At 43.1% G+C, this 25,687-nt stretch overlaps 1 protein-coding gene across 6 annotated transcripts in view; it reads right to left on the bottom strand.

Moving 5' to 3' along the window:
* Positions 1-2,057: 2,057 nt before the first annotated feature.
* The window catches only part of LOC140186104 (LIM/homeobox protein LMX-1.2), a 272,311-nt gene continuing 248,681 nt past the window's right edge, over positions 2,058-25,687 (bottom strand). For 5 of the 6 annotated variants that reach the window (XM_072239982.1, XM_072239983.1, XM_072239984.1 and 2 more), the window contains 5 exons: positions 20,796-20,974; positions 16,169-16,246; positions 15,010-15,076; positions 12,528-12,689; positions 2,058-6,987 (listed from right to left, as the gene is read on the bottom strand). In XM_072239982.1, coding sequence (XP_072096083.1) covers positions 6,830-6,987; positions 12,528-12,689; positions 15,010-15,076; positions 16,169-16,246; positions 20,796-20,974 — 644 coding nt within the window. In that variant the 3' untranslated portion in view covers positions 2,058-6,829. The remainder of the gene's footprint in view (positions 6,988-12,527; positions 12,690-15,009; positions 15,077-16,168; positions 16,247-20,795; positions 20,975-25,687) is intronic. The other variant, XM_072239979.1, reaches the window with a different exon arrangement.

Genomic DNA, 25,687 nt, shown 5'->3' with positions numbered 1-25,687 from the left:
GTAGAGGGTGATGAGAATGTGAAAATGAGCTGTCAGTGGAAGTAGTGGATGGGGGTTCAATTTCAACATCTAAGAGAAGATTGGATAGGAGCGGTACGGAGGGCTATTGTCTGGATGCAGGTTGATTGGGCTAGGCAGAATAATAGTTCAGCACAGACCAGACAGGCGAATGGCCTGATTCTGTGTTGTTCTATAATCCTATAGTCAGAGTTCAGCTTACCATCGAATGCCGTCATTTAATTTCAGGACAGACTTGTGGGGTCAAGTGAAGTACATTTGCTAACTCGTACAGTACTGTGCAGAAGTCTTAGGCACATATAGATAGCTAGGGAGCCTAAGACTTTTGCACAGTACGGTAGTAATTATATGTATTGCACTGTGCCGCTGCAAAAAAAAACCTAATTCCATGACATATGTAAGTGATGATAAACCTGATTCTGATATGGGTCTCTATTGTGGACTGAGAGTGGGAAGGGGGCAGGGAGGGGGGAATCATAGTTGGGAAAAGGGGAAGGGCAAGTGGAGGGGGCAGGATGCACCAGAGAGACATTCTGTAATGACCAATAATCCAATTGTTTGGAATCAAATGACCTTGCCTGATGTCTCAGGGCTGGGTGTGTCTGCACCTGTGCTGCTCCCTGCCCCTGGCACTCCTTCTCTGTCACCTGTCCCGCACCCATCCCGCAGCACTCCACCCTCACCAGGTTTACAAACTCGCTCTCTGCTCCATGTTGACGAATACAGTACTGTGCTACTGAGCAAAAGATTTTGGCACCCTAGGGGTGTGAGTGTGTGTGTGTGTGTGTGTGTATCTAAGACTCTTGCACAGTACTGCACATTCAAAGAGTGAAATTTCCGTCAGTCCATCACAGCCCCAACCCTCTTACCGGTCAAAAACGAATACATGCCAGGCAAATAAACAATCAGCAAACCAGTTCAGCGGGCAGAAAAACTGTTGAAGTGTGCACGAAGATTGGCACGCGGCTATCAAAAGGATAAATGCCAGAATAGATAAAACTGGAATTAAGATAAGACAGAGATCATTAAAACAGATCTTTGTAGAGCTGTTTGAACTCATCACTTGAGCAGATAATCAGATTTACAACTCACTGGATGGGCTGTGAAGCGTGTGACTGCCACTTAGAATGCTAAGCTGTCTAACCCATTATAAAGGGCCCAGGTGCAAACATCTAGTGCCTGTAGCTCTCACAGAGGTATTTTTACCTGTAATCAAAATTCTTTATTCTACTCCCTTTGTTTTTGCCCAGCTGTTATACATTCAGTGGCTACTTTATTACGTACACCTGCTCGTTAATGCAGATATCTGATCAGCCAATCACATGGCAGCAACCCAATGCAGACATGGTCAAGAGGTTCAGTTGTTGTTCAGACCAAACATCAGATTGGGGAAGAAATGTGATCTAAGTGACTTTGGTATGATTGGTGGTGCCGGACAGGGTGGTTTGAGGATCTCAGAAACTGCTAGATCTTCTGGGATTTTCATGCACACGTCTCTACAGCAGGGGTTCCCAACCTTTTCTATGCCATGGACCAATGCTATTAAGTAAGAGGCCAGTGGACATCAGGTCGGGAACCTCTGCTCCAGCGTTTACGGAGAATGGTGCAAAAAACAAAAATGATCCAGTGAGCAGCAGTTCTGTGGGTGAAAATGCCTTGTTAATGAGAGAGGTCAGAGGAGAATGGCCAGACTGGTTCAAGCTGACAGGAAGGCGACAATAACTCGAATAACCACATGTTACAACAGCGGTGTGCAGAAGAGCATCTCTGAATGCACAACACGTCGAACCTTGAAATGGATGGGCTACGGCCGTGGAAGACCACGAACATACGCTCAGTGGCCACTTTATTAGGTAGAGTGGGTATGTAATAAAATGGCCAGTGTGTGTGGATAAACCAGTTTTCAATCCCATCCTGACACTTTGCAAACAATATCAGTGCAATTGCAATTCAATATTCATGAATGTTTCAGTGGACGTTTAACTTGAGCTGCTTTATGGAAGTATCAGTCTGTACTCAGTGTAAACTTTTTTATTGTACAACATTTCCATAGATCAGACACTGTAATGATGAAACTAATTTTTAATTGTTTTATAAATACATCTCAATCTCTTGAGTTTCACTGTGGTAATTTCCAAATGAGGGCTTATCTATAAAATTACCAGGAAGTCGCATATACAGATAGACAAACTACTCAGGAGTGCAGTGTTACAGAGTCCAAAACAACATGAGGTGGTTATTGTGATACAAGAGGTTGTACTGATCAATTCCTCTGCTTTTTTTAAACAATGCCACACAAAAAACTCAAAATAACCGCTAATAAATAATTTAAAAAAAGACAAGTAATTTAAATAATAAAATATGTTCTAAACACAATGGAATTTCTCATGCCTGAAAAGTTGGGGAAGGACCAGGAAACCAGAAAAGTGGTTAAATGATATCACTGGGAAAACAAAAAGAAGATAAATCTACACATGATAGCACAGGCTTGTTTACAAGTTTGTGACAGACACAACTATAAAATTTCTACACTGGTTCTAACATAAATACAGAATATATAAATTTACAATACATACAGCCATACTGAAATAATGAACTTGACCTTTAATAAAGGAGAGGGAGATTTGCTCATCTTTTGTTCTAAGCTACTGGCACATCAAACTGTAAGAAAATTCGCTGTACATAATTTTATACAGAATTTATATTATACCCATTTTTATGAACTTATACAACGGAACCATATTCAGACAAATGCCATCCTTGGAAATGTTTTCATTTTCAAGGTTGGGCCACTGGAATACACCCCATAGTTACTTCTGACACTCTGCCAGTTCTATACACCAAATTATGAGGAGCAATGAAAAGATTCTTCGATTAACTTAGAAAAAATTCTTCAGTGATGGCTGTGAAGGCCAACTCACTGGGCATATTTAAAGCAAAAGTTGCTAGGTTCTTGTTTAGTAAGGGAGTTTAGAAGAATGAGAGAGGGATCTCATTGTAACCTACCAAATATTGAAAGGCCTAGATAGATATGGAGAGGATGTTTCCTATAGTGGGCACAGCCTCAGATAAGAAGGACATCCATTAGAACAGAGATGAGGAGGAAATTCCTTAGCCAGAGGATGATGAATCTATGGTATTTATGCCACAGACAACTGTGGAGGATAAGCCATTGGGTATATTTAAAATGGAGGTTGGTAGGTTCTTGATTCGTAAGGTTGTCAGAGTTTACAGGGAGAAGCTGGAGAATGGGGTTATGAGGGAAAATAAATCATCCATGATGGAATGGCTGAGCAGACTCAATGGGCTGAATGGCCTAATTCTGTTCCTACGTTTTATGGTCTTATGAACTTAGAGCTCATTTCCATTCAGTGCTGATTTTAATCTGTTCTTCAAGGGACTCTGTTGGTTTTATTCGTTGACTAATGCAGTATTTTTTCAGCATTGTAACCTCCAACAAATATGTCATTTTTAATGAACAATTAACTCCTGTGGAAAAATTAAAAAGAAAACATTGCAAAAACATGTTGGGAAATTACCTCCTTACTATTCCTGACAAATAGTGTGAAGCAAGGTCTATTTACTGAACAGTTCTTGATTTCAGAGATATAATCTGAAGTATTAGAGTGAGATGCTTATTGTTAAACATACAGAATGGAAAGGAAAGATTGTTCTCAAAAATATTAATATTTACAGTACTATGCAAAAATCTTCATCACTTTGGCTATATATATATGTGCCTAAGACTTTTGCACAGTACTGTAGTAATTTTATGTATTGCACTGTACTGCAGCTGCAAAAGATAAACAAACTTCATGACATATGTGAGTGATGATAAACCTGATTCTGATATGGGTCTCTATTGAGGACTGAGAGTGGGAAGGGGGCAGGGAGAGGGGAATCATGGTTGGAAAAGGGGAAGAGAGAGGGGAGGGAGTGGGAAGCACCGGAGAGACATTCTGTAATGATCAATGAACCAATTATTTGGAATCAAATGATCTTGCCTGGTGTCTCAGAGCTGGATGTGTCTGCACCCATGACACCCCCTCCTACCCCTGGCACTCCCTCTCTGCCACCTGTCCCACACCACTCCCATGGTGCTCCAGCCTCGTCAGTCCCAATATTTTTCACTCCTGCCAGATTTACAAACTCGCTCTCCACTTCACATTGTCAAATACAGGACGGTGCAAAAGTCTTAGGCACCCTGGGTTTTTTATATGGTTTCAAATGGTATTGCCTCCACAGAGCCCTGATCTCAACATCATCGAGGCTGTCTAGGATTACCCGGAGGGACAGAAGCAAGGAGGACAGCCAAAGTCTGCGGAAGGGCTGTGGTAAGATCTCCGAGATGCTCGGAACAGCCTACCAGCCAATTTTCTTATACAACTGCACAGCAGCATACCTAAGAAAATTGATGCAGTTTTAAAGGTAAAGAGTGGTCACGCCATATATTGATTTGATTTAGATTTTTTTTAACGTTTAGTGTTCTTTATAGTAATTTTTTTTGATATTTTGAAACTTTTCATTTAATTATTTTTGAAAGCATCTTCGCTTTACAGGATTTTTTTACACATTTGCACAGTACTGTAATATGATGCATCTATACAGTAACGAGGGCAGCTTTCCTCCCCAGACATGCTACAAAGCAATCATTATGAAGACAGAGTAATAAACTGCGGTTACCTTGACCTGCAAACTTCTAAGTCCCAAATGTATAATCAATGGCATACAGCCTCAGTGAATGCATCAAATGCTAAGAGCGTCTGTCAGGATTTTCTCAATTTATCTTTTGCTTTAAAGTAATGCGTCAGTAATGCGCATTATCCTCACTCGAGCAATCATACTGTCCCTGTGGCAGTCCCCAAATGAGGCGAACATTATCTGAGAGGTCAGAGGCTACTTTCAGACATAATCTGTTACTGGAACTTGCAGGTCAGAAGCATAAAGATTACTGTGAGACGGGGAGAACCATCACACAAATGCAAGAGTACCCTTATTCTTTCTTTGAGAGCTTCTGAATTGGAAAATATATCAGCCTTCAGGACACATATTAATACTGTAATTAACCACCAGAAAACAAGTGACTTGCAGCCAGACTTCAGGGGGAGCAAAGATGAGGCTGGCTACTAAGGATTATCTTTGCTCTGCTTCTCCGAGTACCTTTCTCAGAGCTGCTATGGATGCATAGTGATGTGACACAACAGAACACCAAACTCAATGCTGATTTTGGGGTCCAATGTCCTAATTATTTGATTAATTATGATGGAAATGGGGAAGGGAGGATTTTTCATGGGCAGTTTGTTAATGCATCTCCAGTTTTTACTGACATACACTCTTAGGCCACTTTATTAGGTACACCTGTACACCTGCTCAAATATCTAATTAGCCAATCAGGTGGCAGCAACTCAATGCATAAAAGCATGCAGACATGTCAAGAGGCTCAGTTGTTGTTCAGACCAAACATCAGAATGGGGAAGAATTGTGATCTAAGTGACTTTGACCATGGAATGATAGTTGGTGCCAGATGGGGTGGTTTGAGAATCTCAGAAACTGCTGACCTCCTTAGATTTTTATGCACAACAGTCTCTCGAGTTTACAGAGAATCGTGCGAGAAACAAAAAACATCCAGTGAGCAGCAGTTCCATGGGCAAAAATGCCTTGTTAATGAGAAAAGTCAGAGGAGAATGGCCAGACTGGTTCAAGGTGACAGTAACTTAAATAACCACGTGTTATAACAGTGGTGTGCAGAAGAGCATCTCTGAACGTACAACATATTGAACCTTAAAATGGATGGGCTGCTGGAGCAAAAGACCATGAACGTATACTCATGGTCTCTATTAGATACAGGAAGATAAAGTGGCCAGGGAGTGTATATTCCCGCTGATCACTGCGCAGTACCTTTTTGACGGGATGTACCCACTGTATTACTTCATTTGGGGTGTATTTTCTGAAGCACTGACTGGTTGTCAGCTGACCAGGCACATAAAGCCAGGCCAAGGACTATGTCTGAGCAGGCCATTCATGTGGCAGGTGTCAGCAAAAGAGAGCAAAAATAAAAGCCATGAGGAGAGGGAGAGAGGGAGGGAGGGACAGGGAAAGAGGGAGAGAAGGAGGAAGAGAGGGAAGGAGGGAGAGAGGGAGGGAGTGGGGGAGAGAGAAAGGGAGGGAAGGAGAGAGGAGAGGGAGTGGGGGGGAAGAAAGAGAGAAAGAGAGAGAGAGAGAGAGAGAGAGAGAGAGAGAGAGAATTGCCTTTTGTAGCCTAATGATAGAGTTAGCTATGGCATGAGATAGAAGAATCATGCAAAGATGAGGACAGCACAGCCCACATCAATCCCCTCTCTACAATATGCATTCTATCTGGCTCAGTAAGATAAAGTAGGCATACGAGAATTTCTAACCTCTGTTACATTGTTTGGAGAATCAGTGTGTAAAATGTTCTTTGATCTGTGAGGTCCAGTTCCCATTAAAAATATTGAACAGAGAATGGCAGCAGGGCAGGAAAGAGACGCCCAAAATTTGTGTAAATAATTAAGGACAATAAGTTGTGGAATATTTGTATAAAACCATTGAAACAATGAAATGCAGCTGCAGTTTCTGTGACCCACGCTCTCATTGCTGTGTTGATTTCAATTCTATTGAATTTGTCTTTTTGTATGTCACTTTCATTGTCTTCTTGCTGTCAGTTTCTCTGCCGCATGGGAAATAGTGGATGAGAAGAGATTACGGCCATACAGTTTTTCCCCTCCACCCCTCCGTTTAAAGTCAACACAATCTGTCAGGTGGGATTTTCATTCTGAAGTCCTGGTGGCCTTCACGAGGCAAAGTATGAGTTCTGCATGGAGTAAAGCCTGTCGATGGGGTTACCCACCCGAGCCTGCATGGGATTAACCTCGGACGAAGCCAGGAAGCAGTCACTCAGGCTGGTGAGGGAGGTATCGCTATCGATGTCATGAAAGAGGGAGTCGTTTCCTGAAATCACAAAACAGAGACAGTTACATTTACATTTATTTAGAGAATCAGCACAAGAGGCATGTTTCTGCCTCTGTTCCTTCCGCAGCGACTACTTGAAAACAAACTAAGAGTCATTGGGGGACTATCGCACTGCATGTCGTGCTTCCTACTGAATTCCAACTCAAAAATGTATATTTAACTCTTTATTACAAACCAACAATAAAATCATTCGACTCTTCCGTAATTGACGTAAAGCAATAATGCACATGATAAAATAGGCTATGGTCTGCATGGGTTCCTCAAGGAAAAATCTTGCCTGGCAAATCTGTTGGAATAAGAAGTAGGAAAGACAAAGGAGAATCAGTTGATGTTGTGTATTTGTATTTTCAGAAGGCCTTTGACAAGGTGCCGCACATGAGGTTGCTTAACATGTATCACAGTATGGATAAAGCAATGACTGACTGGCAGGAGGAAAAGAGTGGGAATAAAGGGAGCCTTTTCTGACTAGCTGCAGATGACTAGTGGTGTTCCACAGCAGTATGTGTTGGGATCTATTCATTTTACATTATGCGTCAATGATTTGAATGATGGAATTGATGCCTTTGTTGCAAAGGTTGCAGATGATACAAAGATAGGTGGAGGGGCAGGTAGTTTTGAGGAAGTACAGAGGCTACAGAAGGACTTAGGCAGATCAGGAGAATGTGGTTAAGAAGGCATACGGTGTATTGGCCTTCATCAATCGTGGAATTGAATTTAGGAGCCGAGAGGTAATGTTGCAGCTATATAGGACCCTGGTCAGACCACACTTGGAGTACTGTGCTCAGTTCTGGTCGCCTCACTACAGGAAGGTGGTGGAAGCCATAGAAAAGGTGCAGAGGAGATTTACAAGGATGTTGCCTGGATTGGGGAGCATGCCTTATGAGAATAGGTTGAGTGAACTTGGCCTTTTCTCCTTGGAGCAAAGGAGGATGAGAGGTGACCTGATAGAGGTGTATAAGATGTGAATAGTCAGAGGCTTTTTCCCAGGGCTGAAATGGTTGCCACAAGAGGACACAGGTTTAAGGTGCTGGGGAGTAGGTACAGAGGAGATGTCAGAGGTAAATTTTTTACTCATAGAGTGTTGAGTGCATGGAATATGCTGCCGGCAATGGTGGTGGAGGCGGATACAATTGGGTCGTTTAAGAGACTTTTGGATAGGTACATGGAGCTTAGTAAAATAGAGGGCTATAGGTAAGCCTAGTAATCTCTAAGGTAGGGACATGTTCGGCACAACTCTGTGAGCCGAAGGGCCTGTATTGTGCTGTAGGTTTTCTATGTTTCTGTTTCTAATGGGTAAGGAAATGCCAGATGGAATACAGCTTTGGGAAGTGTATGGTCATGCACTTTGGAAGAAGAAATGAAAGGCTTGACTATTTTCTAAATGGAAAGAAAATACAAAAAACAGGCGCAAAGGGTCTTGGGAGTCCTTGTGCAGGATTCCCTAATGGTTAATTTGCAGGTTGAGTCTGTGCTGAGGAAGGTAAATGTGATGTTACCATTCATTTCAAGAGGACTATAAAAGCAAGGATGTAATGTTGAGAGCTTATAAAGTACTGGTGAGGCCTCACTTGGAGCATTGTGAACAGTTATGGGCCCCTTATCTTAGAAAGAATGTGCTGAAACGGGAGAGGGTTCAAAGGAGGTTCACAAAAATGATTCCAGGATTGAGTGGCTTGTCATGAGAAGAGCACTTGATGGTTCTGGGCCGTATTCACTAGAATTCAGAATAATGAGGGTTGACCTCATTGAAACCTATTGAACGGCGAAAGGCCTTTAGATAGAGTGGATGTGAAGAGGATGTTTCCTATGGTGGGAGAGTCTAAGACCAGAGGACACAGCCTCAGAATAGACGAGTGTCCTTTTAGAATGGCGATGAGGAGGAATTCATTTTGCCGGAGAGTGGTGAATCTGTGGAATTCTTTACCACAGGCAGCTGTGGAGGCCAAGTCTTCATGTCTACTTAGGGCAGAGACAGATAGATTTTTGACTGGTCAGAGCATAAAGGAATACAGGGAGAAGGCAGGAGATTGGGGTTGAGAGAAAAATTTGGCCAGCCACGATGGAATGGCGGAGCAGACTCGAAGGGCCAAATGGCCAAATTCTGTTCCTGTATCTCAAGGTGTTAATGGACAGATAATGAATAGATATGCAGCCCTTACATCTTCTCTAATTCTATAATTGAAGGAAGACGAGGATAGCGGGTTAGATTTCATAAATTTTACTTTGAAATACATTGTGGAACGGGCTTTTTGACCCACAACTGGGCCACCTAGCATCCCACTGATCTGACCCTCGCCTGATTACAGGACAATTTACAATGACCAATGAACCTACTAACCCATACGTCTTTGGATTGTGGGAGGAAGTCGGAGTACGCAGAAGAAACACACATGCACGCAGGAAGAACGTACAAACTTTCTTACAGAGGACATTCGGAATTGAACTCTGAACTCTGAACTCTGAGCTGTAATATCACACTAACCACTACGCAACAAATTGACAGCATTAAATCACTTAACATTTTCATTTTTAATGTCTTCACAGCTTCTACGCAGTGCTTGAGATGGCCGTGAAATGCAGAAATTTAAAGATTAACTGATACGTAATAAAAATTACATGATAATGAGAGGAACTTAAAAAGAAGACAGGGGTATTTCAGTGTAAGAACGGTTGGGTGGTAGAACATGAAATGATGAACCCAGAGGCTCTCTGTCTGGGTGTGGATACAGATGAATGGATTGTTCTGCTATTCATCGGGTGTTTCCATAGGGAATTATTGGTTCGTGGCAGTGTTCAAGTTGATTGGCTACTGACTTCTGCACAATTCCGGAGGTTAGACGCTGTCATGAACACCCGGATCTGAGGGGCTGTTTGCATTATGGCCTCACACCTCACAGCAACAATAGCAAAGGGGACAGCCCTCACCATTTGAATGGGATGGTCAACTATGGTTTCCATGGTAACTGCGCACGAGAGTCACAGAAACATAGAAAACCTGCAGCACAATACAGGCCCTTCGGCCCACAAAGCTGTGCCAAACATGCCCTTACCTTAAAAATTACCTAGGGTTACCCATAGCCCTCTATTTTTCTCCATGTACCTATCCAGGAATCTCTTAAAAGACCCTATCCTATCTGCCTCCACCACCGTCACCGGCAGCCCATTCCACACACTCACCACTCTGCGTAAAAAAAAACTTACCCCTGACTTCTCCTCTGTACCTGCTTCCAAGCACCTTATAACTGTGCCTTCTCATGCTAACCATTTCAGCCCTGGGAAAAAGCCTCTGACTATCCACACGATCAATGCCTCTCATCATCTTATACACCTCTATCAGGTCACCTCTCATCCTCCGTCGCTCCAAGGAAAAAAGGCCAAGTTCACTCAACCTATTCTCATAAGGCATGCTCCCCAATCCAGGCAACATCCTTGTAAATCTCCTCTGCACCCTTCCTATGGTTTCCACATCCTTGCTGTGGTGAGGCGACCAGAACTGAGCACAGTACTCCAAGTGGGGTCTGACCAGGGTCCTATATAGCTTAGAGTTATGCAGCAGAGAAACAGGCCCTTCAGGCTCTTATCCATGCTGACCAAAGTGAGCTCCGAGCTTCGTTTCTTTATTCTACATGCCTGAGGCCCAATGTCGGCATGTTGGGATCTGAGCCAGCTGGAGGCTGGACGCTGAAGCAGATGGCCTGTCTTGGGGTTAGAGGACTGTGCTTGTGCATTGGGTGGGAGGGACGAAAGAGGCATCTTTCGCCTTTGTTGTTTCATTGCTTGCCGTGTTCTATGTTGTTCTGCCAAGCTACGTGAGCTCGCTCTGCTGCCGTCGGAATGAGTGGTGACACTTGTGGGCTGCCTCCACCAGCCATCAGGTGGGTTAGTTGTTAAATTTCATTTCACTGTATGGTTCCATGTACATTTAATAAATAAAGTTAAACCTTGAATCAACCTCATCTTAACACTTTCAATTATTTTCTACATCTTTGTAATGATACTTTTTTAAATATTGTAGTTTACTGGAAATCTAACTGTTTTTTAAAATACCGGTTGTTAATTACAGTTCAGATGCCTTTGGCAAGCTGTCAAATGGTCATCGTGTCACCCCACCAGTGGAGATTTAGGATTATGTGCCCAAGGTCTAGAGGCCACTCAGAGTCTGCTAAACCCCATGAGAGAGAATAGTGATCTTAAGATCATTTGGAACCATAAAGCAAGGATATAATTGTGGTTATAGGAAAAGCAGGGATGGAGTGGAGAAAAGATCAGCTAACTAGGTAATCTATCCAAGAATTTGAATATAACTTCACGAAATCAGTACAGTTATCCCTTCACTGTTGTTGTGCAGAATTGGATGACTTATATTTCCCTTCAACCTCACCATTCTCCAGCCTTCTCCCTGTATCCTTTGACACCCTGACTAATCAAGAAATTCTCAGCCTCCACTTTAAATATACCCAATGATTTAGCCTCCTTGGCCATCAGTGGCAATGAATTCCACAGATTCACTACCTTCTAGTTAAAGTAATTCCTCCTTTTCTCTGTTCTATATGGACAACCTTCTATTCTGAAGCTGTGTCCTCTGGTCCTAGACTCTCCCACCATAGGAAACATCCTCTCCACATCCACTCTTTCTAGGTCTTTCAATATTCAGTATGTTTCAGTGAGATCCTCCTTCATTTTTCATTCGGTGAGTTCAGGCCCAGACAGAACAGACATTCCTCATGCATTAACACTTTTGGTTTACATATACCTATGTGATCTATATCTATGTGACATACATCAGTCTATATCTTACCCGAGTATTGTGTTCAGATCTGGTCACCTCATTGAAAGAAAGAAGTGAAGTCTTTAGAGGGGGTGCAGATGAGATTTACCAAGAGCATGACTGCTGAGGATAGGTTGAGTGAGCTAAGGCTTTTCTCTTTGAAGTGAAGGAGGATGAGAGGTGACTTGGTAAAGATCTATAAGATGATGAGGCATAGATGGATTGGGCAGTCAGAGACTCTTTCCCAGAGCAGGAATGGATAATTTTAAGGCAACTGGAGGAAAGTATGGTAGTTTTTTTCACAACCAGTGGTGGGTGTGTGGAACACACTGCCAGGGGTGGTGGCAGAGGCAGACATATTAGAGGCATTTAAAAGACTCTTAGATAGGCACATGAGTGAAAGAAAAATGGAGGCCCATGTAGGAGAAAAGGGTTAGATTGATCTTAGAGTAGGTTAACAGGCTGATAGAACTTTGTATGTGTGTGTGTGTATATATATATATAAAAACTTTGTGTGTGTGTGTGTGTGTGTGTATATTTGAGACCTAAAATATGTAACATACTTACATCTGGCCTATCCATGCCCTTACGTGTTCTAGCCTTTATCTGACTACAGTAACATATTTCATTCTTGATGTTGGTCTCTCTGGAATAACCCAGCAAGTACCAAGGACCTTGAAGGACGGGTGTTTAAAGACTTTGAAGGATGGGCACTCAATTTGACTGAATAAGTAAGAAAGTAGTCACCTACCATATGGGTTCATGTGATCCCCTGGCATCTGGGGAGGGGTAAGACCTTGCTGGAAGGGGTCGGAGTTGTACCCGTTCTGCTCCATGGACACCAGCTGCTGCGGTGGGGCTGCGAGTGGAGCGTATGAGTTTATCACTCCGTCCATTCTATTGGACATCACTTCTGCCAACAAAAGGAAGATTCATAAGAAAGTTCCCTCATTTTCTTCTGCCTTAAAGAAACAGTGTCTTTAAAACGGAATGGATTTGCTTCCTTGCTGGAAAGTAACAAGCCTTCCGCCTGAATAAAGTGCTTTAATCTTTCACAGGTACATGACAATAAATCGAGGCGATGAACGTGCGGGGGAGATGCCACTATAGACAACTTGATGGGTTCTAATAATTTACAAGCCACTGCAACAGCGAGGCATCCTCTGCAAATGCCCTGACTGGGGTATCAGCCGTATCCTACGGCACCTCATATTGTATTCTGTTTGTACCACAGGCAAGAGAAGTAATCTAAATTAAAATGATCTAGGACAGACACAGATTTTAATTTTTAAAAGAAATTAAACTGCCAAAGTGAAGGAGCAGTAGTTGGGGCAGCATCAATGGAAACATTTTTCACACTTTCTTCATTCTGCTGGCTTCAAGGCACAACCAAAGAATCATAGAAATTTATGGCAGAGAAAGTGGCCATTCATCCCACTTCATCTGTGTCAGCCAAGGAAATGTATCAGCTAATTCATTTTATTCCTGTATCTTTTTAAATGCTATGGCACAGTGTGTAATATCTATTTCACTTCTGTTTTGATCCATTTCTACTCAATTACATTGTCCTAAATTCTCCTTATCACATGACTGGAGGCCATCTGGGCCACCAAGTCTAATGCAGCTCCTAGAACATTTCGGAAATTCACATTCTCCCACTTAGTTCCCTGAATCCTGTTCTCTCGCTCTTTCTCTCTCCTTCTCTTTTCATCTCTCTCTCCCCAGCTCTCTCTCTCTCTCTCTCTCTCTCTCTCTCTCACTTGCTACCTCTCATCATCTCTCTCTCCCCCTCCCTCTCTCCTCTCTCTCCATCTCTCTCTCTCTCATACATACACAGGCCCAGCTCCACCCTGTTTAATCTTCTGCCACCCACCGTTAGGGGTAATTCACAGTAGCCAGTAAGAATAAAAAGAAATAATAATAATATATAGTAATAAATACGGAGAACATGAGATGGAGAGTCCTTGAAAGTGAGCCCACAGGTTGTGGGAACAATTCAGTGTTGGGGTGAGTGAATTTATCCCTTTGGTTCAAGACGCTGAAGGTTGAGGGGTAATAACTGTTCCTGAGTCCCGAGGCTCCCTTGCCTCTTTCTTGATGGCAGCAATGAGAAGATGATGTGGGAGGGATCTACAGCACGGTTGATGGGGGGGGGGGGTGATCCATATGATTGCAGAGAGAACTTGCAGACTCCACATAGAGAGCATTCAAGATGAGATTGGAACCCAGTTTGTGGAGTGATGCAGCAGCACAACTATAGTGTCACTGTGCCTCCCGACACACTGTTCAGCTTTAAAGAATGCAGAAAAGATTTATGAGGATGTTGTCAGGACTCAAGGGGTTGTGCTATGGAAAGAGACTAAGCAGGCTAGGACTTTCTCCGGGGGAGCGCAGGAGAATGAGGGGTGATCTTTTGGATGTGTATCAGATCACGAAGGGCAGAGAAAGGGTGAACAGGTCTTTTTCCTAGGGCTGGGGAATCAAGAACCTGAGGGCATGCGGTAGATTTGACAGGACAGTGGAAAGATTTAATAGGAAGCTGAGGAGAATTTTTTTCACCCAGAGGTTTATCCGTACGTGGAATGGGCTGTCAAAGGAAGTGGCTGAAGCAGGTATATTAACAACATTTAAAAGTTACTCCACAGGTGCATGGATAGGAGAGGTAAAAGGCTGGCACAACATTGTGGGCCGAAGGGCCTATAATGTCTTGTAATGTTCTATGTTCTACGTTTGGAAGAATATGGGCCAAACACTGGCAAATGCAAATTTTATTTGTTATTTTATAGAGATACTGCACAGAATAGGCCCTGCAACTCTTCCAACCCTTTGAGCCACACCACACAACAATCCCCTAGTCTAATCATGGGACAATTTAGAATGACTAATTAACCTACTGACCAGTACATCTTTGGACTGAGGGAGGAAACCCACACAGCCATGGGGAGAACATACAAACTCTTTACAGGCAGCAGTGGGAATCGAACCTGGGTCACTGCACTGTAAAGTAATTGTGCTAACCACTATGCATTGTTGTCAGTATGGTATGGAGGGGCTGAAGGGCCTGTTTCCAAGCTGAATGACTCCAGCTGGCGTTCCTATTCTCTGACTGTGATGCACTTCAGCATTCCCTGCGATCTTTGTTACAAAGTACTGAACAGCCACAAATTATGATCCAAACGTGTATCAACTGAACAATTTGAGTCCAAGCCCGTGCCCAGTTTATCACCACGTACCTTGTCCAAGACGTTGACCGTTTTGTTGTTCTTGCTGCTGCTGTTGACGTCGGGCCAATTTTTTCATCTTAAAAATCGCAAAAAATAAATATCAGTTTGCAATTGGGAGAAAGTTTCAAAAATATCTTTGATTTAATTAAACAACTAAATTTCAACAAATAAATCAGAAGTCTTCATAGTTCATGCTACATGGATGTTTTATCCGAAATCAGGCATGTCTTTCTCACACACAAAATTTTGGAGGAACAACAGCAGGTACCTAATAAAGTGGCCCCTGAGTGAATATCAGTGGCCTAGGCACAGGTCTTTGATAAAGGACCTCCAAATGCCTCAGGTGGAACTTCCCGGTGCTCCTGGTGCAGCCTTCTCTACATTGGTGAGAACCATCATAAATTGGGGGACCGCTTCACTGAGCTCTTCCACTCCTTTTGCCAAAAGCAGAGCTTCTCGGTGGCCAGATATTTTAATTCCAATTCCTATTCCCGTTCCAATGCGTCGGTCGATGGTCTCCTCTTGTGCCACAATGAGGCTATCCTCAGGGGTGGCGGAGCAACACTTTATATTCAATCTGGGTAGCCTCCAATCTGATGGCATGAATATCGATTTGTCCTTCCAGTTAAAAAAATTACCTTCACCCTCCTCTCTTCTTCTATTCCCACTCTGACCTCTTGCCTCCTCCCATCCATCTATCTCCTCTCCCTGGGGATCCCCCCGACTTCTCTCCTGTGGTCCATTCTCCTCTCCTATCAGATCTTTTCTTTTCCAGTCCTTTACCTTTCCTACCCACTTGGCTTAACTTATCACCTTCCATCTATCCTCCTTCACCCTCGCCCCATCTTCTCATTCTGGCAACTTCCCCTTCCTTTCCAGTCCAGAAGAAGGATGTCAGCCTGAAACGTCGACTGTTTATTCATTTCCACAGATGCTGCCTGAGTTGCTGACTTCCTCCAGCATTTTGTGTGTGTTGCTCTGGATTTCCAGCATTGGCAGAATCTCTTGTGTTTATTTCTGGATGTCGGATTTCACATGGGCTGAAATCAGACCACAGATAGCATGATGAGATTTGAACTCTCTGCCTCTGTCAATTGAACGGCAGAGAAAGAACATTTGAAAAACTATGACAGAAATTCCAAGTGGGTTGTGACAAAGCTGTGGTTACCTTGGCTCTTTGATTTTGGAACCAAACTTGAACTACACGGACACTGAGCCCTGTTTCAGCTGCAAGAGTTTCTCTGACCTGTTGAGCAAAAAGAATATTCTCTTTAACAAGCACACAGAAAGCAATTATACTCAAAGAATGCTTAAAGCTGCTTTTAATAAATATGTTACGAAAGACAAGAACATAAGGAAAAAGAGTGCAAGCTGTCCTTTCAGTACCTGAGCCTGCTCCACCATTGAATGAGAACATGGCAGATCTTATTTGGTTTACCCACTGCCCATTATCCCACTGGTGTTTAGGACAGTCAGGATTGTTAGCCCTAAGCTGAATCCCTGATCCTGGAGGACCGGTGGACCACTTTTAGTCTGACCTCTACCCTTTGACCTGTTTGGCATGAGTGACCCTACCGAGAGCCAAAGCATAAAGCCCTGACTCCAGGCAACATAGCTCTCCAGGTCATTGAGGCACACAAGCCCGATGACAAGGTTGTGGTCCTCTTGGAGGGGTTCTTATTTTAGCCACAAATAAATATAAAGATTAGCTCTATTTGTCACATGTACATCAAAACATTGACACATACAGTGAAAAGCTTTGTTTGTGTCAAATCAAATCATCGAGGACTGTAAAGGGCAGCAGCAAGTGCCACCATGCTACTGGCATCAATATAGCATGTCCACAACCTACTAACCCTAACTGTCTATCTTTGTAAATGTGGAAGGAAACCCTCGTGGTCACTGGGAGAACCTACAAGTTCCTTACATGCAGCGTGGGAATTGAACCCCGGTCGGTGATCACTGATGCTGTAAACTGACTGCGCTGCAATGCCGTTCAAAACTGAGCTCAACTTTCCTGCCTGTTCCCCACCACTGTCTCCATAAATTACCAAAAATCTATTTAGCCTAGACCAGATTCAATGTCACTGTCTCCACAGACTCTGTGAGGAAAGAATTCCATAGATTCTTGATTCCCTGAAGAAATTCCTCCTCAACTGTGCCTTAAATAAGTGATTCTTCATTCTGAAGCTATTTTCCTGTGTTCTATATCCACCGATGGGGAGAAAGATCCTCTCAGCCTCTATCAAGTCAGAGAAATGGAAACTGTGCTCTCCAGCAGATATAACTGATCAGCTGGGGGTTTGGGTAGGAGACGAGTAAAGTTGTCTTGAGGCATAAGCCTCCGAATCAGCAAAGCAGGCTTGAAAGTTTGAAGCATCTTTCTTTGCTCCATGTCTGGTTAAAGATCAAAAGATAAAAAGGCTCAATATTTGTTTTAAAAACTGCAAATATTAGATATCTAAAACAAGAATGGAAAGTGCTGGAAATACTCCGCCGTTCAGGCAGCAGCTGTGGAGAGAGAAACTGTCAACGTTTCAGATCCGGGACCCGTCAAAAGAAGTCAATAAGCCTATCATAAGCAGCTAAAGGAATTAGATCTTGGGAGTTTTGGAGATCTCATTGAAATATATAAGGTGCTGATGAGGCACAACGAGGTGGAAGTTGAGGTGTTTCCACAGAGGAGGACATAGTTATAGGATTAGGGGGTGGTCATTTAAAATGCATAGAAAGCTCTTTATGCAGAGGTGGTGGATCTCTGGAATTCTCTGTTGTGGCAGGTTGTGAAAGTCATATAATTGGGGGCATTTAAAGATCAATAGATGAAAATCTGTGGAAGATATGGGAACCGAGGGTTATGGAGGAACTGGCACAGAAGAGGAGAAGTCAAGTCAAGTCACTTTTTATTGACATTTCAACCATAACTGCTGGTACAGTACACAGTAAAAACGAGACGACGTTTTTCAGGACCATGGTGCTACATGAAACAATACAAAAACTACACTGAACTACGTAAGAAAAAAACACAAAAACTACACTAGACTACAGACCTATCCAGGACTGCATGAAGTGCACAAAACAGTGCAGGCACTACAACAAATAATAATAAATAATAAACAAGACAGCAGGCACAGTAGAGGGCAGTAGGTTGGTGTGAGTCCAGGTTCTGGGTATTGAGGAGTCTGATGGCTTGGGGGAAGAAACTGTTACATACTCTGGTCGTGAGAGCCGAAATGCTTCGGTGCCTTTTTCCAGATGACAGGAGGGAGAAGGGTTTGTATGAGGGGTGAGTGGGGTCCTTCATAATGCTGTTTGCTTTGCGGATGCAGCGTGTGGTGTAAATGTCTGTAATGGCAGGAAGAGAGACCCCGATGATCTTCTCAGCTGACCTCACTATCCGCTGCAGGGTCTTGCGATCCGAGATGGTGCAACTTCCGAACCAGGCCGTGATGCAGCTGCTCGGGATGCTCTCAATACAACCTCTGTAGAACATGGTGAGGATGGGGGTGGGAGATGGACTTTTCTCAGCCTTCGCAGAAAGTAGAGATGCTGCTGGGCTTTCTTTGCTATGGAGCTGGTGTAGAGGGACCAGGTGAGATTCTCCGCCAGGTGAACACCAAGAAATTTGGTGCTCTTAACAATCTCTATGGAGGAGTCGCCGATGTTTATCGAAGAGTGGTTGCTCCGTCTCCTCCTGAAGTCAACGACCATCTCTTTTGTTTTGTTCACATTCAGAGACAGGTTGTTGGCTCTGCACCAGTCCGTTAGCCACTGCACCGCCTCTCTGTATGCTGACTCATCGTTCTTGCTGATGAGACCAGCCACGGTCGTGTCATCGGCGAACTTGATAATGTGGTTCGAGCTGTGTGTTGCAGCACAGTCGTGGGTCAGCAGAGTGAACAACAGTGGACTGAGCACACAGTGAGGTCAGGGGTAGATCTGCAATGAATGGTGGAACAGATATGGGGCCAAGTGGCCTACTGCTAATCCTATGCTCTGGGGAAGAGCTCCAGACATGAAATGTTAACTGTTTCTCTTAGCACAGCCTGCCGAATATTTCCAACTGTCTCACATATTCAACAAAGAAGAAAAGGAGGTTTAAAACATGGAACATAGAACATAGAGGGACATTGTATCATTTCTTAATGCATGCTGCATTTCTAAATGACAATAAACAAGGACTGAGTGTCCTCATAATCTAATCTAATCTAATGAACGGGCGCTTCACCCCACAATGTTGGGCCACATCAATTAATAACCAAATGGCCAACTAAACTAATTCCTTCTGCCTACATGATGTCCATATCCCTCCATTTTACTCATATTTATGTGCCAAATTTAAATGTCTCTTAAAACCACCCCAGGCAGTGCATTCCAGGCAGCACCATTCTCTGTGCAAAAAAACTTCCCCGCACATCTCCTTGAAAATTTCTCCCTCTCACCTTAAATGCATGCCCTCTGGTGTTAGACATTTCAACCCTAGGAAAAAAATACTGTCTGTCTACTCTATCTATGCCTCTGATAATCTTATAAACCACTATCAGATTTCCACCCAACCTCCGCCACTCCAGAGAAAACAACCCAAATTTGTCTAACCTCTCGTTATAGCAGTTGTACAGTTTCAGTTTAACACATCACCAAGCATTTTTATTATCACTCTCTGGGGCAGACCATGAAGTTTACAACTCAGAGGAGAGGAACTGCCTGCTAAATCCAAACTAACTAGGGTCAGAGTGACAGAAATCCTCTCCTATCAGATTCCACCTTCTTCAGCTTCTTTACCTCTTCCACCTATCATTTCCCAGCTTCTTACTTCATCCCCCCTCCCCTACGCACCTAGCCTCACCTATCATCATTTAGCATATCCTCCTTATCCTGCCCCCCCACCTTCTTATTCTAGCTTCTTCTCCCTTCCATCTATATGTACTATAGTATATATATTTACATATATATAGTATATTTTATGTATTGCACTGTACTGCTGTCACAATACAATAAATTTCATGACATTCATTATGTCAATGAACATGCTCCTGATTCTAATTCTGATTCAGAATTTAGATTCCCCAGTTGCTGTGGTAGATTTGGATCTCATGGTCTCAGCACTAATTGTACAGATAACCAGGTCAGATCTTCCCACTCAGAATCAGACTGAAGTTCCAGGGGTACCTAGAGCTTCGCACTGATTTCCAGAGGGAAAATCCCAGGGGCTTCAATTGTTTGGTCCTCCTGTCAACACTTGACACACGTCATAGAAAATAGAACATAGAACATAGAAATCTACAGCATATTACAGGCCCTTCAGCCCACAATGTTGTGCTGACCATGAAACCTACTCTAGAGACTGCCTAGAATTTCCCTAGTGCATAGCCCTCTATTTTTCTAAACTCCATATACCTATCTAAGAGGCTCTTATAAGACCCTATTGTGCATTTAACGCACCCACCACTCTGTGTGAAAAACTTACCCCTGACATCCCCTCAGTACCTATTTCCGAGCATCATAAAACTGCGCCCCCTCATGTTAGCCATTTCAGCCCTGGGAAAAAGCCTCTGGCTATCCAGACGATCAATGCCCCTCATCATCTTATATACCTCTAACAGGTCATCTCTCATCTTCCGTCGCTCCGAGGAGAAAAGGCCAAGCTATTGATCTCATAAGGTATGTCGTGAAATTAAACTGGCCCCGAGGAAATTGCCTTACCCTAGTCCTAAGTATTTTCTGCTTGGAGATCCCACAGGTTAGGACAGGTAAATAATGTAGTTGTGCAGAACCATAAGTTGAAAATCCCTCACCTTCCTGCAAGGTTTGGAAGACACTTCAAATGACGCCTTAAATGCTCTCCTTTGCTGCGTGGTGAGGATGGTCCGGGGGCGTTTTGGCCTCCTCTGATCCTTGCCATCTTCGCAAGCCTTTCCCTGTATTCCCTGAATCTTGTTTGGCTTAATGTCAATATCTTCGTCATCACTCTTTACTGCAAGAGTATCAGAATTCACCGTCAGTTTAAAAGGGCACAGCAAGAGCGTAAAAACATAGTCAAATTTCTGCCTATTTTTCTGCTGGAGTTGAGAAATGGGGAGTGAAATAGATATATTTTACTTTCAATCCCAATCCAAAGGTCAGTTGCATCAGAGACCTTCTGGTTTCTACCCCAATCATATATCTTAACGCCTGACCTTAATAGTGGCGCCAATGAAGATCTGTTCATTTCTCGTGCTTCCGTGCTGAGACAATTTTGTAGCAGTTAGTGCAATGCCATTACAGCTCAGGGAATTCCAGAGCTTGGAGTTCAAATCTGTCTGTATGTTCTCCCCTTGACCACGCAGTTTCTTCCAGGTGCTCTGGTTTTCCCCCCACACTCCAAAGGTGTATCAGTTAGTAGGCTAATTAATCATTGTAAATTGTCCCCTGATGAGGCTAGGGTTAAATAGACAATAGACAATAGGTGCAGGAGTAGGCCATTCGGCCCTTTGAGCCAGCACCGCCATTAATAGGTGGGAACCTGGGCAGTGTGGCTTGGTGGACCGGAAGGGCCTGTTCCACATTGTATCTCATAATAAACAAACAATAAATTAACAGATTGTCATAGGCCATTCAGCCTATTGAGACTCTGTGAAAATTCTACCAATCTCATCGCCTCGATTTTATACCCAAATTTAGTATTAGTAGGACCACGAGGAACCAGGTGAAGTTCTCAAACCTGGTTCATGCTAGATCCTTGCAAAAGTAGTTTAATTAAAGTAAGGATGAATTGATTTAAGGATTGGAAACGATCTTTAAAACAGAGCCAAATGAATTAAATTCCAGTTAAATCCAATATACAGATTTAGAAATGATGCATTTTCTGCCCCCTTTTTACTGAGAGTGTTCCAATTTACAATAACTGTGCACCTAAAACTGGTTGTTCTCATGAAGTTTGATTGCCTGTACTTCAAGACTGACAGTCAGAGGAACGCAGGTGCAGGATGGTCGAAGAGATAGTTAGACTAAGACACAGAGTTAGCTCGAGGGATAGATGGGTACACTGACATACAGACAAACAAATGAATAGCTCTAGATAGACAGACAGAGATATACACCCAGTATCCACTTTATTAGATACACCTGCAAATATCCAAATAGCTAATCATCCAGTCATCTGCAGCAACTCAATACATATAAGCCTGCAGACGTGGTCAAGAGGTTCAGTTGTTGTTCAGAACTCGGGGAAGAAATCTGGTCTAAATGACTTTGAGTGTGGAATGATTGTTGGTGCCAGATGGGGTGGTTTGAGTATCCCAGAAACTGCTGATCTCCTAGGATTTTCATGCATAGTAGTGTCTACAGCAGGGGATCCCCCTCTCAGTTAATGGTAGGGATCCATGCATTAAAAAAAAGGTTGGGAACCCCTGCTCTAGAGTTTACAGAGAACAGTGTGAAAAACAAAAAAAAAATCCAGTGAGCAGCAGTTCTGTGGGCAAAAATGCCTTGTTAATGAGAGAGGTCAGAGGAGAATGGCCGGACTGGTTCAAGCTGACAGGAAGGAGACAGGAACTCAGATAACCATGTGTAACAACAGCGGTGTGCAGAAGAGCATCTCTGAATGCACTACATATCAAACTTTGAAGTGGATGGGCTACGGCAGTAGAAGACCACGAACATACACTCAGTGGCCACTCTGTTAGGTACAGGAAGTACATAATAAAGTGGCCACCAAGAGTAGAGGTATGAATAAACAGATAGACAACCATATGACTGACAGACAGTCGGAGAGATAGAAAGATAGCAGGATGGATATAGAAAAGCAGACGTACAATTAAGGTGCATATAGGCACGCATTCAAGGTGAGGGGCAAATGTTCAAAGCGGATGTGTTGGGCATGTTTTTCTTACACAGAGAGCGGCTGATGCCTGGCATGGAGATACATATAGAACAGAGGACATAGAACAATACAGCTCAGGAAAAGGCCCTTCAGCCCACATTGTTATGCTGAACTAAACAGATGCAATTGATGCATTTAAGAGTTCTTAGATAGGCACATGAATGCATAGAGGATGGATGCAGGGCAGATGAAGGAATTTGGCGTTGTTAGCCTAATGAGTTTGACACAGCAGACAGAAAGGAAAACAGACAGGGACATGCTGGTTGAAAAGTAGACAGATGGAAAGGCAGAGATGCAAGACAATATGTTCAAGATACTTCAGGTTGGAGAGACCATGTGCGATTTGACGACGGGGACAGTTTGAGACCTCCCGATGATACATCTGTCGGGCTGCCTAAGACTCCTGACATCACCAGGTTGGGGCTGACATGCATCAGCTCTCAGTTTGAATCGTTACCTCCACCACACATGGGCTAATTTGGGATGGAAAGGGCTGACCGCACACAAATGGGGCTCCCTGTTGGTGATTTGCCTGCTGCTCCTTTATATTTTGTTTGATGTTGTCGTTATATTGCAGCCTGGACTCCACAGGGAGGTCTCGCTCTCATCTCAATACCGTTCGTAAAGGACTGCCAGTTCCAAATGTTGACAGTTTTGTGGTCTATGATTTCCAACTTCTATAACTTGCAACCTTGTTTGTAAGATTCCTTTCATTTAATTTTTTTTTCTGATCTAAGTGCTGGAAGCCTCATTAATTCCCATAACATTACGTACAGGTGGAGATTATTACTTCAGACAACAAAGTGCAAGTAACGAGGGGTGTCCAGAAAATAGGAAGAGTGCTGGAATTAATTTTTAAAAATGTGACTTAATCTGGCAAAGGGACCCATGTTTAAAAGTGAGAGCTCTTACAGATTTCTGAAGTTACATTTTCAGTGGGTGACTTTGGAAGCCAATTACTAAAAAACAAAACGTAAACTCAATCAGCAGGTTTTTACTTCGGCAAAAGCTCTGTTAAAAAAAAGTTCACCAGCTGAAAAGTGATTTATTTTCGCAGAGTTTGCCATTGACTTCGTCTTGAACTGGGCCTCTGCAAGATGATCCTCTTTTATTTCAATTCAACATATTTATGTAATGATCAAACGCTGCCTGACTTGCCTTAATAACTGTGTCATTATTAACTTCCTGAAATGCCATTTAAATTTAATGGCTCTCCAAACCTGATAACTTCTAGTCTTTGGAGAGTTGCTGCAGGTCTGGCAGCCGCTGACTGACATCACATCTTCGCCATTTATAAAGCGACATTAAAGAAATCATCTTTCAGAAACATCTTAAGAGCAAACAATGGCGTGATGCCTCCCTCCACATGTTCGGCGCTCTCTGCCTTCCTGTAGATACTAACGGGTCTTTGATCATCCGCTGTTGATGACTTGGACTTGGGGAGCAGTTTGTACTCTGCCATCTGAATACCATCAAGGTTAGTTAACTCTTGGTGTTCCTCAGTGCCGTATTTGTGTCTGGGCTGTTAATCAAACGTGGAATCTGCGCTGGGCGGCTCTGAGTTAAGAAGGAATGCCCCGTAAACAAAAACAGGCCCGCAGAGATGCTTTGACAAATTCTTTGACAGTTGTCTGCAGCAAAATATAGAACAGCTGCGCCTGTACCACATCATGAGTAATGGGTGTGGATGTTTCAGTGGGCGCACGGAATTGAGTTACGTGCTGTTTCTTCATGAAACGCTAAAGAAAACAACCCCGGCTAGTTATACGCGGAGCAATGTCATTACTAACCGACTCAAAATGTCACACGTCCACTTAACTGGGATGAAAACAGTAACAGAATTGAAACGCAACTTCTGACCCTCCAGCTAAGCACCTCTCCAGTAGCAGCTGTATTTATCATCAGCAGGATTGGAAACAATTGGAAGTCTTTTGAACTTTTAAAATGTTAGCTGGAATTTCTAACAACACGGGAATATTAGTGGAAGGATTGGTAGGAAAGGTTCTGAAGGACAGGATTAATCGGCACTAGCAGAGATTGGATTGATCTGGGATAGTCGGCTTGGTTTTGTTACGTGGAGGTCACATCAGACTAACTTGAACTAATTTTTCAACACTGCTGATGAAGGTGCCACGGTGTAGTGACTTCAATAGAGAAGGTCCCACATGCGATACTGGCGCAAAAGGTAAGAACCCATAGAATCTGGAACAATTCAGCAACTGGATCCATTTTCACTCAGTGGCCACTTTATTAGGTACAGGAGTGGAACCTGGTGTGATCTTCTGCTCCCGTAGCCCATCCACGTCAAAGTTCAACCCGTAGTGCGTTCAGAGATGCTCCTCTGCCCACCATTGTTGTGACATGTGGGTTATATAGCCCTCTTGTCAGCTGGAATCAATCTGAATAATCCCCTTGACCCTTTCATTAACAAGATGTTTTCACCCACAAATCCACCACTCACTGGATTTTTTTTTTGTTTCTAGCACCATTCCCAATAAACTCTATAGACTCCTGTATAATCCCAGGAGATCAGAAATTTCTTGAGATACTCAAACCATCTAGCTGCATTAGATTACATTTCTTCTTCATTCTGATGTTTTGGTCTGAACAACAAAATCACCTCTTGACTGTGTCGGCATGCTTTTATAAATTGAGTTGCTGCCACATGATTGGCTGATTAGATATTTGCATTAATGAGCAGGTATACAGGTGTACCTAATAAATTAGCCACTGAGTGCATACAGAGTAAACATGGAGAGAATGTTTCCTATGGTGGGAGAGTCTAAGTCCAGAGGGCACAACCTCAGAATACATGGATGTCCCTTT

The sequence above is a fragment of the Mobula birostris genome, chromosome 22 (genome assembly GCF_030028105.1).
Source record: "Mobula birostris isolate sMobBir1 chromosome 22, sMobBir1.hap1, whole genome shotgun sequence".
NCBI lineage: Eukaryota > Metazoa > Chordata > Chondrichthyes > Myliobatiformes > Myliobatidae > Mobula > Mobula birostris.
This window is presented reverse-complemented; position numbering and strand designations above follow the sequence as displayed.